The sequence below is a fragment of the Malaclemys terrapin genome, chromosome 8 (genome assembly GCF_027887155.1).
Source record: "Malaclemys terrapin pileata isolate rMalTer1 chromosome 8, rMalTer1.hap1, whole genome shotgun sequence".
NCBI lineage: Eukaryota > Metazoa > Chordata > Testudines > Emydidae > Malaclemys > Malaclemys terrapin.
The window spans coordinates 77,987,687-78,003,539 of NC_071512.1; the positions used below are offsets into that span (position 1 = coordinate 77,987,687).

The 15,853-nt window shown below is 45.1% G+C and overlaps 1 protein-coding gene across 1 annotated transcript in view; it reads left to right on the forward strand.

The window, feature by feature from the left end:
- Positions 1-15,853, forward strand: part of HFM1 (helicase for meiosis 1) — a 79,445-nt gene that overhangs the window by 22,257 nt on the left and 41,335 nt on the right. The window contains exons 10-12 of the mRNA XM_054037883.1: positions 7,147-7,241; positions 9,512-9,645; positions 14,269-14,316. Coding sequence (XP_053893858.1) covers positions 7,147-7,241; positions 9,512-9,645; positions 14,269-14,316 — 277 coding nt within the window. The remainder of the gene's footprint in view (positions 1-7,146; positions 7,242-9,511; positions 9,646-14,268; positions 14,317-15,853) is intronic.

Below are 15,853 nucleotides of genomic sequence, written 5' to 3' on the forward strand. Positions count from 1 at the left end.
CTTCAGCAACCTGTGCAGTGCCGTTGACTCCAGCCCCAGAGTGGGTACTGTTGAGTCCTGTACCAATGAACTCACCACCGCAGGAGAGCCACTGGAGATACTTTGTTGGCAGTACTATCGACGCCAGACGCATTTGCCGCAGCGAGAGACCTACTCACACTGCCAGTACCAGCGTCTCCAGCTATGCAGGAGCTGACAGCAGTGGCACTGATGGGAAACAACCTCAGCGGCACTGAGGCCCCAGGTGTCTTCAAAAGAAAAACAGTCCCTCTCAGCACTGCTCGCTGGCACTGATTAGCATCGCTCCTCCCTTGTCTTCAGGAGGGGAGTCTTTGGAGACAGAGTCAAAGGCCGATTCATATGCCTCTCGCAGGAACTGACTCCGTCACTCAAATTAGCACTATCCTGCCATGGACCCAAGCCAAGGCATCCCATCCACAGTGTGGCCCCCGGGGCAGTGGCAGATGCAGTACAGTGGCCATTCTGGGACCCCTGAGCTTTCCAGACAATGCAGAGGACTCGTTGCAGAAGGTCATACTCCATGGTGTCTGAGTCCAGAGCACTTCCACTGCTCCACTCAGAGCAGGACCCAGGCTTCAGTACTGAGGCCAGTGCCAAATAGCAAGAGCCAGCACCTTGAGACCTGTCTGGTGCTGAGTGTGAAGAACAGTGCCCCCTACCAGTACGGGCTTCCTCCTCTTCTCCTCATGAGACTGGAGTGGGAGCAGATGTAGCACCCTCCCAGGATGATTACAAGGCTCATCAGAAGCTCCTTAAGAGAGGGGCTCAAGACCTGGAGATCCAAGTAGAAGAGATCAGGGAGTCCTCCCATGCTCTAGTGGACATTCTAATAGTCACAGCCCATCAAGAGTGGCATTGCCCCTTAACAAGGCCATTATGGACCCCATCAAGGCATTATGGCAGGCCCCAGCATCTCTTCAGCCAACAGCAAAGAAAACTGAAAACAAATACTTTATCCCAGCTAAGGGTTGTGAGTTTCTTTTACACATATCCACCACTGGGCTTTTTGGTGGTGTCAACAGCCAATGAGTGGGAAAAACAGGGGCTACAGGGGCCAACCCCCAATTAGACCTTTTTGGCAGAGAGAGCTGTTCAACGGGGGGCCTCCAGCTCAGGATCATGAATCAGCAGGCATTCCTGGGCAAGTACGATTTTAATTTCTGGGATTCCATGCTGAAATTTAAGGAGTTATTACCCCAGGAGTCCAGACAAGAATTTGCAGCTCCTGTGGAAAAAGGCAAATTGGTGCAAAGGCATCCTTGCAAGCAGCCTTGGATAATGCAGACTCTGCAGTCCAATCTATGGCCTCAGCGGTGGCAATGCACAGAAGCTCATGGTTTCAATCCTCGGGCATGCTGCATGCGGTCCAACAGACCTTGCAGGACCTTCCGTTTGTGGGCACATCACCCTTTTCTGAGCAGACAGACTCCAAGCTGCACACCTAAAGGACTCAAGAGCCACTGTACAAGGGTTTGCCGGGCTCAACCCCCTCCGGGGCGGTGGGGAGCCACACCGGCTCCCTACACGCAGTTAAGTTCGGGGGAATTAGTCTGGCTGCGGGGTCTTCCTTGGCAGCCCTTGCAGAACTAGAACAAATACCGTAAACCCAGGCCCTGGGTCAGGGTGGGGCAACAAGGAGTCTGATGCTCAGGCCCTCAGGCAGGACTGAGCAACCACAATACAATAGAAATAGGTCCATGTCCTGGGTCAGGGCGGGGCAACAGTGAGTCAGGGGCTCAGGCCCTTAGGCAGGGCTGAGCAACAACAGTACAATTAGTAGCAAGCCCAGGCCCTAGGGCAGGGCAGGACAGTACAGAGTCAGGAGCTCAGGCCCTCAGGCAGGGCTGAGCAACAACAGTAGGCCCAAGCCTCCACAGGCCTGGGAGACTGCCACCCACAAGTTGGGTGGCAAGGGGGACGCAGGCCCTCCCACTCCACTGCGTCCCAGCTCGGGGCCCTAGCAGAGGCAGAAGACCCGCTGCTGTGTCAGTGGGGATCCTGGCCGCAACACACTGACATGGGCTCTGGTAGTGCTGCAGCCAGACTAGGGTCGATTGCCCCCGGGCTACTTTCAGACTCCCCTTTGGGTAGCACCTGGGTCAGGGTGTTGTCCTCTGGGGGATCCAGCACCATGGGTTCTTCCGGGTAGCGAGCGCAGGGCAAGTGTGCCTTGGGCTGCGGGATTTTCCCAGTCACGGGCTAGGCTGGAGGCGTCTGGCCTCTCCAGCAGCTGGGTCCTTACTGAGCTCTGAGGGTGAGCCTTTATACTTCTGGGTCACCACCTGACCCTCTGAGCTCCCTAGCTCGGCCCACTCCGGCCTCCGGATGGGCTCGTCCCTCTCCGGGATGGCGGGGAGCCACACAGACTCACTACAGCTACTCTGAAGTTTCTAGGACTTTATACGCTGGCACCCACAAGGAAACATTATAAGCCTTAACTGGCTGCTCGATTCTTCCCACCACCTGCCTGGCAAGACTACCAAAGGGAAAGGAGCAGGAGCTTTAGGAGAAGACCTCTGCCTCCATCCACATCTACGCCTTGCCCCGCCTCTCTGCCTCCATCCACATCTACGCCTTGCCCCGCCTCTCCTTCCCCCTCCCTCCCGACACTCTGGTAGGTCCAAGCAGGCCTTTTGGTGGGACGCTTGAGGACAACATACCAGGATAGAATTTGGATCCAGCCTCTCCAGTTTTTGTGGACTGTTTATCCCATTTCAATCAGGCGTGGGCCCACATTACAACAGACGACTGGGTGCTAAGCAGTGGGATACACTCTTTAGTTCAGTTGTTCCCACCCTCCCCATCCCTTTTCAGGGACCTTTCACATGAGCTACTTCTAGCCCAAGAGGTGCAGTCACTACTAAGGGTGGGAGCCATGGAAGAGGTGCCACCAGAGGGCTGATGATTCTACTCCTGATATTTCCTTATCCCGAAAGCCAACAGCAGGCTCAAACCAATTCTGGACCTGCAAAAGCTCAGCAGATACATGAAGAAGCCAAAGTTCTGCATGGTCTCCTTGACTTCCATTATCCCTTCCGTGGATCCTGGGGACTAGTACACCACTCTTGATTTGAAGGATGCTTGCTTGCTTGCTTGCTTCCATAACTCGATCTTTCAGGAACACCGAAGGTTCCTCAGGTTCATCGTGAACCACATGCGCTACCAATTTGCGGTTTTCCCATATGGCCTGTCAGCAACCCTCGAAGTGCATGGCGGTCGTTGCAGCCTTCCTGAGGAGACAAGGGGCTCAGGTCTACCATTACCTTGGTGACTAGCTGGTCAGAGGTTAGACCAATGGCCAGGTGGAGTCTGACATAAAGTTAATCCAGTCAACATTCAGGACTTGGGTCTGCTGATAAACGTTCAGAAGTCTTCCCTCTCCCTGGTTCAGAAGATAGAGTTTATCGGGGTGATCCTCAACTCTGTCCAAGCCAGAACTTTCCTGCCAGAAGCACGGTTCCAAGCAATAGTGCTGCTTATAGAGAACCTCAGAGATCACTCCATCACTACAGCGAGGAACTTCTTGAAGCTCCTGGGCCACATGGCCTCATGCACGTAAGTGGTGCAGCATGTGAGACTTCAACTAAGACCTCTCCAGGCATGGCTGGTGTCCGTATACTCATCAAACCGACACTGTTTGGACACAGTTATCACGGTTCCCTGTCGGTGATCACCTCTCTCAATTGGTGGTTAAACCTGCTGACCCCAACCATCTGTGTCTCTCATTACAGATGCTTCAGTGATAGGCTGGGGTGCTCTTCTATGTTCCCTCAGAACTCAGAGCCTTTGGTCTCTGGAAGAGCTCTCGCTACACACATCAATGTCTGGGGGCTCAGAGCAGTTTGCTTGTCATGCCAGGCATTCCAGATCCATTTGGTGGGCAAGATGTGTCAGTTCTCACAGACAACATGATTGTGATGTTTTATATCAATAGGCAGGGAGGAGCATGCTCCTCTCACCTGTGCCAGGAAATACTTCGCTTGTGGGAATTTTGCATAACGCACTCGATCCACTCCAGGCCTCCTATCTGCTGAGATCACAGAACGAGTTAGCGGATCACCTCAGCAGATCTTTCTCCATTCGTCCAGATGTTGTGAACACCATTTTCCAGAGATGTGGAACTCCCCAGATAGATCTGTTCGTGACAAAGCACAACAGGAAGTGTCTCCAATTCTGTTCCCTCCTGGGTAACAGCCCCGGATCTCTCGCAGACACCTTCCTTATTCCCTACACGAGTCATCTCTTCTATGCGTTTCCTCCCATTCCTCTAATACACAAAGTCTTGCTGAGGATCAGAAAGGACAAAGCGTGGGTCATCCTGATAGCCCGCTCTGCTCTACCTGTCCTGGAAGGTGACCTTCCTGGTGAACATTATTTGTGCCAGAAGTGTCTTAGAGATCTGGGCCCTTACTTCAGAACCACCATAACATGGTATTCTTCGAGGACAAGGTCCAATTGCGTCCTCATCCAGTTTTCCTTCCAAAGATGGTTTCCCAATTCCATAGTAACCAGGATATCTTCCTACTGGTCTTCTATCCAAAACCACATGCCAACAGAGAAGAACAGAGGTTCCACTCGCTAGACATCAGATGTGCACTGGCTTTCTAATAGAAAGGACTAAGCCATTTTGGAAAACTACTCAACTATTCGTGGCCTGTGCAGACAGGATGAAAGGTCTTCCCATCTCAACCCAGAGTATTTCATTGTGGATCACATCCTACATCAGCACATGCTATGACCTCGCAAAGGTCCCTGCCCCAGCTGCCCTGACAACACATTCCACAAGGGCCCAAGCATCTTTGGCAGCATTTGTAGCACAGGTTCCTATCCAGAACGTTTGTAGAGCTGCAATATCGTTGTCGGTTCACACTTTCACTTTTCACTACCCCGTCACCCAACAGGCTAGAGATGATGCTGGATTTGGCAGAGCGGTGTTGCAATCAGCTGGTCAATAAACTCTGAATCCTCCATTTGCAACTGCTAGAGAGTCACCTACATGAAATGGATATGAGCAAGCACTCAAAGAAGAAAAATAGTTACTACCTTTCCATAACTGTTCTTTGAGATGTGTTGCTCCTGCCCATTCCAAGACCTTCCTTCCTATCCCTCTGTTGGAGTTGGCCAGCAAGAAGGAACTGAGGGGGTTGTGGTCAGCAGGACCTTTTATACTGGTGCTGAGTGTGAGACTCCAAGGGCCACCAGAGCCGACCTAACGGATACCTCTGAGGGAAAACTTTCCAGTGGCTATGCTCAGAGTGAGCATATGCCTACCTACGTTGGAATGGACATGAGCAACACATCTCTAAGAACAGCAGTTGTGGAAAGGTTAGTAACCGTTTTTTATGTTCACACATTTAGTAAACATTATTCTCTCAATTTGGCTTCCAGGGCAGACATTAGATGTCACAGCAGTGCTTCAGTCACTATTCAGTTAGGACTCTGTTCTCTCCTTTAGGTTATTTTCAGTACTGTTTATAAAACTACCCGTGAGTGGGAATACACAGAGCCATTCGAACAAGAAATGAAGATTACTTACTTGTAACTGGAATTCTTTGAAATGGCTCTGCATATGCACACTTTCTTCCTGTCTTCTGCTCTTTCTTAGGGTCCTATTGTTCTGTATCTCTGGGATGGTGGCGGAAGGAACACAGGTAGTAGAGGGCGCTGCAGCCTCTTCTATAGCCTCATCCTCAGAATATTAAGAAATGCGGAGAGGAGTAGTAGGAAGGGTTGCGTGAGCATTCTAACAGACACTGCTTGGAGAAGGTTCTACTATTAGGCACCACTAGGAGGCGCAATACCCATAAGTATGAATAAGCGGAGCCATCTCAAAGAACTCTAGTTACAAGTAACCTTCACTTCTTTGAGAATTTGGCCATTAGTATATTCCACAATCCAGCTTCCTTCCCCTGTGCTATGAAGTCCTGTACAGCTGGAATTCTGTGGTGGTTGGCTTGCTCTGCCCTGTATGCTGTTGGTAAGGGGCATGAGAACACTTTGGGCATGTGTGCCTCCCAATGGACACTGCTGAACAAAAGACTCGGGTTTCAAGCTCCTGGAGCACACATAAATGATAACTGGAATATATATGTGGACAAGACATCTTTAAGAACTCCGATTACTGCACATATAAATAATTCTTCTTTCTTATCTTTGGCCATTTAAAAAAAAGATACATGATTTTGCTGCTAGAGGTCCTGATTCAGAAAGATACTTAAGCATATGCCTAACTTTAAGCATGTGTTTAAATTCTTATACTGAATTAGGAAGAGTTATTTGATTCAGGGCTGTTTTCATATGTACCACATACACTGATCCAAATTAAAAAACTTGGAAAATTCCCATACAAAAATTAACAATATACATTTAGCTTTATATTTCCAATTCTAAACAAAGCAAGAGGGAAAGTGAAGGTTGGGTGCTGAGTACATGAGGTAACTTGATAGTGAGTAATGAAGTCAGTAGGGCACTTGGTGTATCTCTTAATGGTTCATTTCCAGGCTTTTTAACATTTGGCAATAATTAATGAGATTATCAGTGTCAAGAATTGGTTTTCTGAGCTTTTGTTTAATAATCATTCATTTAAGAGCTGCTTCCCGCTCTTAAGGGAGGAATTGACAATCTCGCTAATCATAAGACTAATGTCCAGCACTGCAGAGTGCATTGAACGACTACAAAGTGAATTCTCTCCAGTCCTTCTCATTCAGAAGGATTGTGGTGGTGACATGCAGCTTGGGTGAGGTGGGATGTGGAAATCACTTGACTGAGGTTAATGGATTTTTCCAAATGCGTATTTGTCCACAGGATAAGTGGGATTCTCTTTTGTGTATGCACAGTATTGTTTAACAACTGTGCAAAATTTCATTGATCCTAATACTGTCTATAGTATATACGTGTTACAGCAAATAGGTTAGTAGCACCAGCCCAAATGCAAACAATTATTTTTTTTAAAGTTCAGGTACTGTTCAATGTGCAAATGGATTTGTCTTTCAGTTGTTGATGCCTTGGCATTCCTCAACGGGTTAAACATAACATTTTTAAAATACATTTTGAATTGTTACCAAAGATATGAAATGTATATTTTAGGTGTCTCTTGCTAAATCTTAAAGTACTTTTTTTTTTCAGTTTGACACTACAGCTACAGCAGTTATCTTGACTAGGTTAAGTACAAGAGAGAAATATGTACAGCTGTTAAATGGTGCAGATACAATAGAAAGCAGGTAACTAGGTAATTTTGCCACAAGCATACTGATGGATAGAACCAACAGAATGTATTGTTCTTTTGGCTTATCATCCCACGGTTTATAAAAAAACAGGTTTATGGGGAAATCATATAGAGGTACACCAGAGGTGGAAACTTCATTTTATCTATTCAGTGACTGAGAGAATATTAATCAACAAGAAAAGCAAACAATATTTACAAACAAAAAAGTAATCACAGAAGCTTTCTTGTAGTATTTTTTTTAAAGAATCAGTTTTTAATTGAGAAAAATAAATTCTGTAATTTGGGCATCTATCCTGTACATTTAAAACATCATAGATATCTACCAAACACTCCAATCCTGAGCCCATTCCCTTTCCAGTAGTCCAAGAAAAAAAGATGAACTTTGCAGTGTTCCCATACGTGATGGGGTATACCTACCCCATACTGGGATGGAGGGGATTAATCCCAGGCTCTGGGCCAAGGAAGCTGCACCCTGTCATCCCTGCTGGGCATGCTCCAACTGGAATCACAGTATAAGAGGGAGCAGTTCCACTCAGTCTGGGCTGACTGAGGAGGAGAGCAGATGTGTGCTGCAGGCTCCTGTCAGGAAGCTGCTGGAGCCCCAGGCTGCAGAGGCTGACTGCGCTGAAGCCACTGCAGACACCCAGTTGACCGCCGAGGATGACAGAAAAGAGTTTGCTGATGCTGGGAGGCTACCAATGCTGGAAGTGAGGGTAGGAAGTGATGCAGGGAATGGAATGGCTGCAGAGAGAGACCGAGCCTGAACACAGGAGAATCGGTTCCTCGGGGCCGTGGGTTGGGACCCAGTGGAGTAGGTTGGGCCTGAGTCCCCTTATTCTGCACCATACCCACCACTCGATGAGGTCACCGCTCGAAGGCGCGAGCTGTACTGCCTTGAATCGAAGGGCAGCTGCTTAGACTCTGGCCTCTGGGTCACACTGCCTTGAACCAAATGGCAGCTTTTTAGACTCTGGCTAGTGAGCCTTGCTGTCCTGAATCCTGGGACAGCCCAACTGACTCTGGCCATTGGACCATACCGCCCTGAGAAGGGCAGCTATTTAGACTTTGGCCACTGGACCTTGCTGTCCTGAACCCCGGGGTAGCCCTACTGACCCTAGCCATTGGGCCATGCTGCCCTGGGAAAAGGGTTGCTATTTAGACTTCTGGCACTAGGCCTTATAGTCCTGAAGCCCAGGCTTGCCCTGGTGACTTGGGCTACAGGGCCATACCACCCTAAGGAGCTGATGGGTTATACCCACAACACCATAACACTGACATAAATACTGATGCCTATTGTCTCAGTGGATGAGTGAGATGCTTCACAGTTACTTCAGTTACTGTCAGCAGCTTAATGTTAGAGGTGAGTTCTTCTCACCAGTTCTTTTGGTATATAAATTCTGTTCATTTCAAGTGATTAGTCTTGTTCCTAATACCAATGATGTTCCCATTCTAGCGTCCTGGTTTTGGGTGGGGTAAGGAGGTTCTTAAGTTATCCCTGTTTTGGAATGTCTGCCTGTAAATACGTAGATCCCTGCTAAAGTATAAGTCATGTTCCTTGAAAACAGCAGTATGACACTGAATGAGTTTCTGGGTTTGGAGATTGAGCTCCATGTATTTTTCATCAGCTGGAATACTACCCATACCTGATACCTACAAAAGAGAATTAGGTCTATAGTTCTGTCTTAAACATATCAAAGGAAATTGGTTGTAGATATGTGGTGATAGTATTCAAAAAACCAAGAACAGAACATAGAAAGCTCCCAGGCCATGTCTTTGAAGTTTGACACAAGAGAGATTCAGGAAACGCTAGCCTATAATGCTCAATTGATGGAAGGCCTACAGGGAGTGAGAGACATTTAAAAATAAGAACATTCAGACTTACAGTGGAATTTAAATGCTAAAATTGAAAATCGTATAAGCTAAATCTTGTTAAGACTTAAACTTGGATATTTCCCAAAGTATCAAGAATATAATGCAACATGTAAATATAGATAGTTTTGTTTCCTGGATGCCAGTGATGTCCAACAGCCAACACCAAAAATCTCCATTTCTTTTGCTAACTGGAGCCCATTCCATAACAAACAACTTGAATTCTTCATCATTTAAGTATTTTTTACCTTTTTATACTGAGTACAACAAAAAGCAGCAGCAGTAAGTGGACTATTTATGGTAAAATATAATTTAATATTGTTTGTAAAAAATGTTGATTAACATTTACTTAATTTAATTATATTTCTAATTGATTTACCTTTTGTTCCTTACTAGTTTGCACAAACATCTTGTTGAGCATTTAAATGCAGAAATAGTGTTGCACACTATCACGGATGTGAAAATAGCTTTGGAATGGATACGATCAACTTTCCTATACATCAGAGTTTTGAAAAATCCTGTTCATTATGGTTTGTTGCTTTTAAATTGATTAGAATATGATACTGGATTATATGTCATGTCTTAAGATAAAGTAGGTTACAGTAAACTACCTGCATTTTGGCAAGTAATTTTCTGTTAGTGAGAAATGATAAAAAAGATTAGTGTTACTTGTTTTCTCTTGTCTTTTATGGACTGTCATTTCAATAGGGATTGAAGACAATGAAGTTGTTAAAGGTGACCTGGAACATCTTTAGGAAAAAGCATTTCAACCGTGTTAACGTAATTAGCAGGCATTTCAACATATTTTAAACTTGTACTACTTTTTCATTAACAGGTCTGCAAAATTTCAGCCTATGATTACCAACTTCCCACTGTGTTGAGGCATCACAGCACACACAAAGCTGGTGGCATATTACCATTACTTTTCAGCTCTGAGTATTGAGTGTGCCTCCAAGGAAAAGGTAAATCAACTTTTATTTAATATTGAGTGGTTTTTCTTTTTAATATCCTTATTTTATAGAAGATAAAATGAGGATATTAAAATTCAGAAAACTGCTTCATATTGAATAAAAACAGATCTATCTTTTTCCCCCAAAGGCAGATTTTCTGCTTCAGCACTGATCGTACAGGCTGCTGACCCAATCAGCATAAGGCATTCTGTGGTGCTCAGCAAAATGGGATGTCTATGATTGTGATTGTGGAACAGCTGCTTTGTGGCACTGAAAAAGAAAATTAATAATTGGTAAATTTAAATCTTTTTGGTTGACTTTTTCCCAAGTGATAAGTGTTTGGACATTCAGCAGCTGTTAGTAAGGTACTCCTGACTCCTTTATACATATATATATGTCTGTTTACACTTTAGGATATTGTTAATATCATCATACTATTATGTGAAAAGCTATATAAAAATAATACGAAGATTACAATCCCCTGCAAAACCAAGGCCATTATTAGTTAAGACTATTACAATAGATGCCTGTCTCATTGGCACTATCATAATCCAAATAAATTACGTTCACCCAGATTTCAGTGTTTTGTTTCCTAGTTTGGTAGGAAATGGAAACATCACATAAGAAATGTTCTTAACGTTTTGGGAGGAGGGAAATGAGGAAAGCTGCATATTGTTGGAGGAAATTTTTGCTAGGAAATTCTAGCTAGGAAATTTTTTGCTAGGAAGCTGTATCGATGACTTTGAGGAACCCTTGCTCTTGTTTATGGCCGATGACTTCAGACATTTTCAAGACTTATTCTGCAGGATTGCAGATCCCCTGCAGATTCCTTTGGAGGAAGTCAAGGATTAGCATCATAAGATGCTTGATATCCTCCACACGTCCTCTTCCTTCAGAATTGTACTACTGATCAATGAAGCTCTTCTAGACTCTGCAAAAGGGCTCTGACAGACCCGAGCATCCATCCCTCTGACTTGCAAACCTGCTGACAAAAAGATAAATGTCTATCAGGGATGGTCTAGACAGCATTTGGTCCTGCCATGCGGGCAGGGGACTGGACTCGATGACCTCTCGAGGTCCCTTCCAGTCCTAGAATCTATGAATCTACTCCTCAGGGGGCTACCTCTCACCCCCCCCACTGAAGCAACAATTTTGAAAGGCCTCGAGGCCCCAAGAAGCGCCCCCCTCTTCCAGTCATTCCCACCATCTTTGAGGTCCCACCAGTTTGGTGACCGACAAGCTCTGTTTCTCCCATCATGGAGACTAATCACCTCAGACAGGTGGGTTCTAGAGATAATTAAGGAAGGATATTCCATCCCCTTCATATCTGTCCCACCCTGCCACCGCCCACTTCCTGTCCCTCTTCAGGGACCCCCTCACAAACCCATTCTAGAGGGAGAAATAAATTATCTTCTGCAACTGGAAGCCATAGAACTGGTCCCTTTCCAACACAGGGGACAGGGTTTCTACTCCCATTATTTCCTCATCCAGAAGAAATCTGGCAGCTGGCAACACATCCTGGACCTTCGCAATCTAAACAAGTTCGTCAAACTGCAACACTTCAAGGTGGCTACCTCTCCACTATTATCCCAGCACTGGAACAGGAGGACAGGTTTTCTGCCCGTGACCTCCAAGACACATACTTTTATATTGTAATTCACTCTGCCCACAGACGATTTTTCCAATTCATCATGGGCAACAACCACTACCAGTAGAAGGTACTGCCTTTCGAACTATCGACTGCCCCTTTGGTGTTCTTCAAGGTCCTGGCAGTAATCGCAGCCTGCCTAAGGAAACAAGGCATCATCATCTTTCCATACTCGAACAAAACTGTCTCCTCAAGACCCCTGCTGAGACCGACATTCTCCGAGCCGTCTACAACAATGAACTTGTTTACAAAGCTAGGCCTCCTCATGAACCTAGAAAAGTCCACTTTAATGCCAGTACAACACCTGGAATTCATCGATGCATAATTGGACACCATACAAGCCAGAGCCTTTCTACCGCTTCACAGATTCTTGGTCATACTAGATCTGATATCCAATGTGCGGGGTCTGCCCCCGGATCTCTGCCAGGACATGATTCCAACAACAGATTCCTCCCTAATCAGTTGTGTCCCCTAATCACACAGTGCAGGGCAGATGGTTGTTAACAAAATCCACTATACACATCAACCTCCTAGAACTACGAGTGGTCCACGATGCCTGACGACATTTCCTCCCTCTCCTTGAACGTCACACCATCAGAGTCATGACAAACAATCTCGCCTGTATGTTTTACATCAACAGACAATGCGGAGCATGTTCCCACTCTTTTGCTCAGAGGCACTCAAATTGTGGAACTGGTGTATCCAGCACAACATCACCATTTCAGCAGCATACCTCTCCGGATACCAGAATACCATTGCGGACACATTGAGCCAGAGATTCTTCCTTCAGCCCATCTGCAGTTGATAGGGATGTCCTATCATAGATCTTTTTGCTATACCGCAAAACACCCATTGCCCTCAATTCTGTTCCAGAGCAGGACTGGGACCCGGATCGCATTCTTTATCGCATATAGTACACCACTCCTCTGTGCCTTCTCTCCATTTCCCCTCCTATTCCAGATACTTCACAATATACAGGAGGACCAAGCTCACATCATTCTTATAGCTCCAACATGGCAACAACAGGTTTGGTATATTTATCTCCTTCACATGATAGAATGCCAACCGATCGCTCTCTGTCCAATACCACAGCTCCTTTCACAGGATGTATCCTCCATCCCAATCCAGAGATGCTCCCCTTCAAAACCTGGCTCCTCCATTGTTCCAGGATTCAGAAATAACCTGTTTGGATGCAATGAGATACTTTTGAGTGGCAGGCGTGACACAACTAGATGCACTATTCCATTTGAATACACCATGATCAGCTTCAAAAATGGAACACTACGTACTTTGAGGATCACATCCTGAAAGAAATCTTTCCCAAACCCCACTTCTGGCCCTCAAACAGCCATCCAACCTCATCAAGCTCATCATCAGAAGCAAGCTCCATGCAGTCAAGGAAACACCACCTGAAAGCACCAGACCCTACCAGAACAACAGATGCAAAACCTGCAGACACATCACCACGGCTGTGATGATCAATATTCCCCCAATACACCTTTCAAGATCAATTGGTTCTACATATAAGGGATATCTCAGTGGTTTGAGCATTGGCCTGCTAAACCCAGGGTTGTGAGTTCAATCCTTGAGGGGGCCACTTAGGGATCTGGGGCAAAAAATCAAGTACTTGGTCCTGCTAGTGAAGGCAGGGGGCTGGACTCAATGACCTTTTGGGGGTCCCTTCCAGCTCTATGAGATAGGTATATCTCCATATATTTTATTTATTTATTTATCACAATATGTGGTGTTACCTGATCCAGTTTATCAAATACCCCAACAACAACTATGTGAGTGAAACCAGCCAATCACTTTGCTCTCAAATGAACTCTCAAAGAAAGATTATAAAAGACAAAAACACCCTATCACATGTGAGTAAACACTTAAGTGAACACTCTGTGTCTGACCCCTCAGGCCTCATCATCAAAGGAAACCTGCACAACACCTTCAAAAGATGAGCCTGAAAACTTTAATTCATAACTCTGCTGGACGCTAAAAATCATGGACTTAACAAAGGCATTGGTTTTATGGCTTATTACAATTTTTAATGCACTCTGCTGCCTACTAACCCTCCTTTGTCCTAAAACTGGTGAGGTGTTCAGTGCCATCTTCATTTGAAGTGGTCTCCTACAATATTAATCTGAACAATCTGTCCAGCCTTGTATGTAGCTGTGACACTCTGGTTACCATTTCCTGACCTGAATAAGGAAGATCTCTGTGAAGCTCAAAAGCTTGTCCTCTCTACCAGCAGAAGTCAAGCCAATAAAATATATTATCTCATCCACCTTCTCTCTCATATCTAGGACCAACACAGTTACAACAACACTGCAAACTTAAAATGGATACTATTTCATATATATGCAGAAGTTGGTCCAATAAAAGATATTACCTCACCCACTTTGTGCCTTCATTTTAAGTGTCAATTAGTATGAAAGGTACAACCATTGTACTGAAATTGACATTTTTTACAGTCAGTAAATTGTTTTGGTAGACAGTAATGTTGAAAATTAAATGCATTATTGTATTAATTTAAAAGGCCTTTTTTCCTTTTCCTGCAGGTTTTTCGCCTGGACTAGACACAGTTGGAATTGAAGCAAAATTACAAGGTCAGTGCCTTTTCACCTTTCTGAGTACAACATGACATTTTGAGCCAGATTCTTCCACCATATCTGAATAGCTCCATTCATTTCCCTGGAACTACTGATGGAGCAAGATACTATTCAGTGTGATTAAGGTTGGCTGAATCTAGCCTTTTGTGAATTGTTAAAGCAACACTATTACTTTCAAGTATCAGAGGGGTAGCCATGTTAGTCTGAATCTGTAAAAAGTGACAAAGAGTCCTGTGGCACCTTATAGACTAACAGACGTCTGTTAGTCTATAAGGTGCCACGGGACTCTTCGTCGCTTTTTACTATTACTTTCATTTAACTTACATGCTATTCCATATTGTAAATACTGGACTTTCCAAATATGATTCTTTTACGAAAAACAGATTTCATAATATGGCGAAACAATAAATACTCCTCTTCCCAAGTTCTTGCCCACATGTACAGGTATGTATATCCTGCTTCTTGTATATCCTACTCATAAATCAAACTTTGGATACAGTAAGAGTCATTTCATTTTGAATGCTTTTCATTTTCCTTCCTTTCCCTCCATTGATTTGTCATTTGATTTAATTTCTTTTCACATTCCTTCAAAATTTGCTCTACAGAAATTTAATATCAGATTTCCTCTTTCCACAAAACTTAAATACCTGCAGCTTGCCCAAAAGCAATTTAAAAACTGCATGCTTGATGCACATGGGGCAGCAGTAGTAGAGACTATGTGCGGGGGAACTTCAGACTGCCTTGTATTATAGAAAACTTTGCATCAGGCCTCATAACTCCCTGAGGAAGGTGGGAGGAGAATTTTGTACAGGTCAAGGGCATGGTATTTTAGGCCAGTGGGAGTGTATCCAGTGAGCTATAGGAGGGCCTTATATGCTATTCTTTCATGTTACCTATATTGATGGCTGTGATCAGGGGCAGCTCTATGTTTTTTTGCCACCCCAAGCACGGCAGTCAGGCGGCCTTTGGCAGTGTTTCTGCGGATGATCTGCCGGTCCTGCGCCTTCGCTGTACCCGCCGCCAAATTGCCACCAAAACTGTGGGACCAGCGGACCTCCCGCAGGCATGCCGCCGAAGGCTGCCTGACTACCGCCCTCATGGCGACCAGCACGCTGCCCCCCGCGGCTTGCCGCCCCAGGCACGCGCTTGCTGCGCTGGTGCCTGGAGCTGCCCCTGGTTGTGATTTGGCTATGTATACAGTCTGGCTGGTTTAGACTGAGGATTCCATTCCCCAGGACCATGAGATTTTTGACATGGAGCAAAGCCCTTCAATGCATATTCTGCTCTATTGCTAAAGATTTAGCATTTATTGCTTGATTTATTCATTCTGTTTATGTATGCCAGGAGAAATCTTACACATCTTGCAAGATTTGTATGCATAAAGTGTTCCATAACTTATTTAGTCATACCTCAAATCTATTTGATTTATTAGGTCTTCTAAGAATTATTTTGCTATGCTAAAGTTGTTCTAAGCTTGGTTATACATTTATTCATATAGCAAATAGATAAACCAATGCCAGGAAGTAAGATAAGA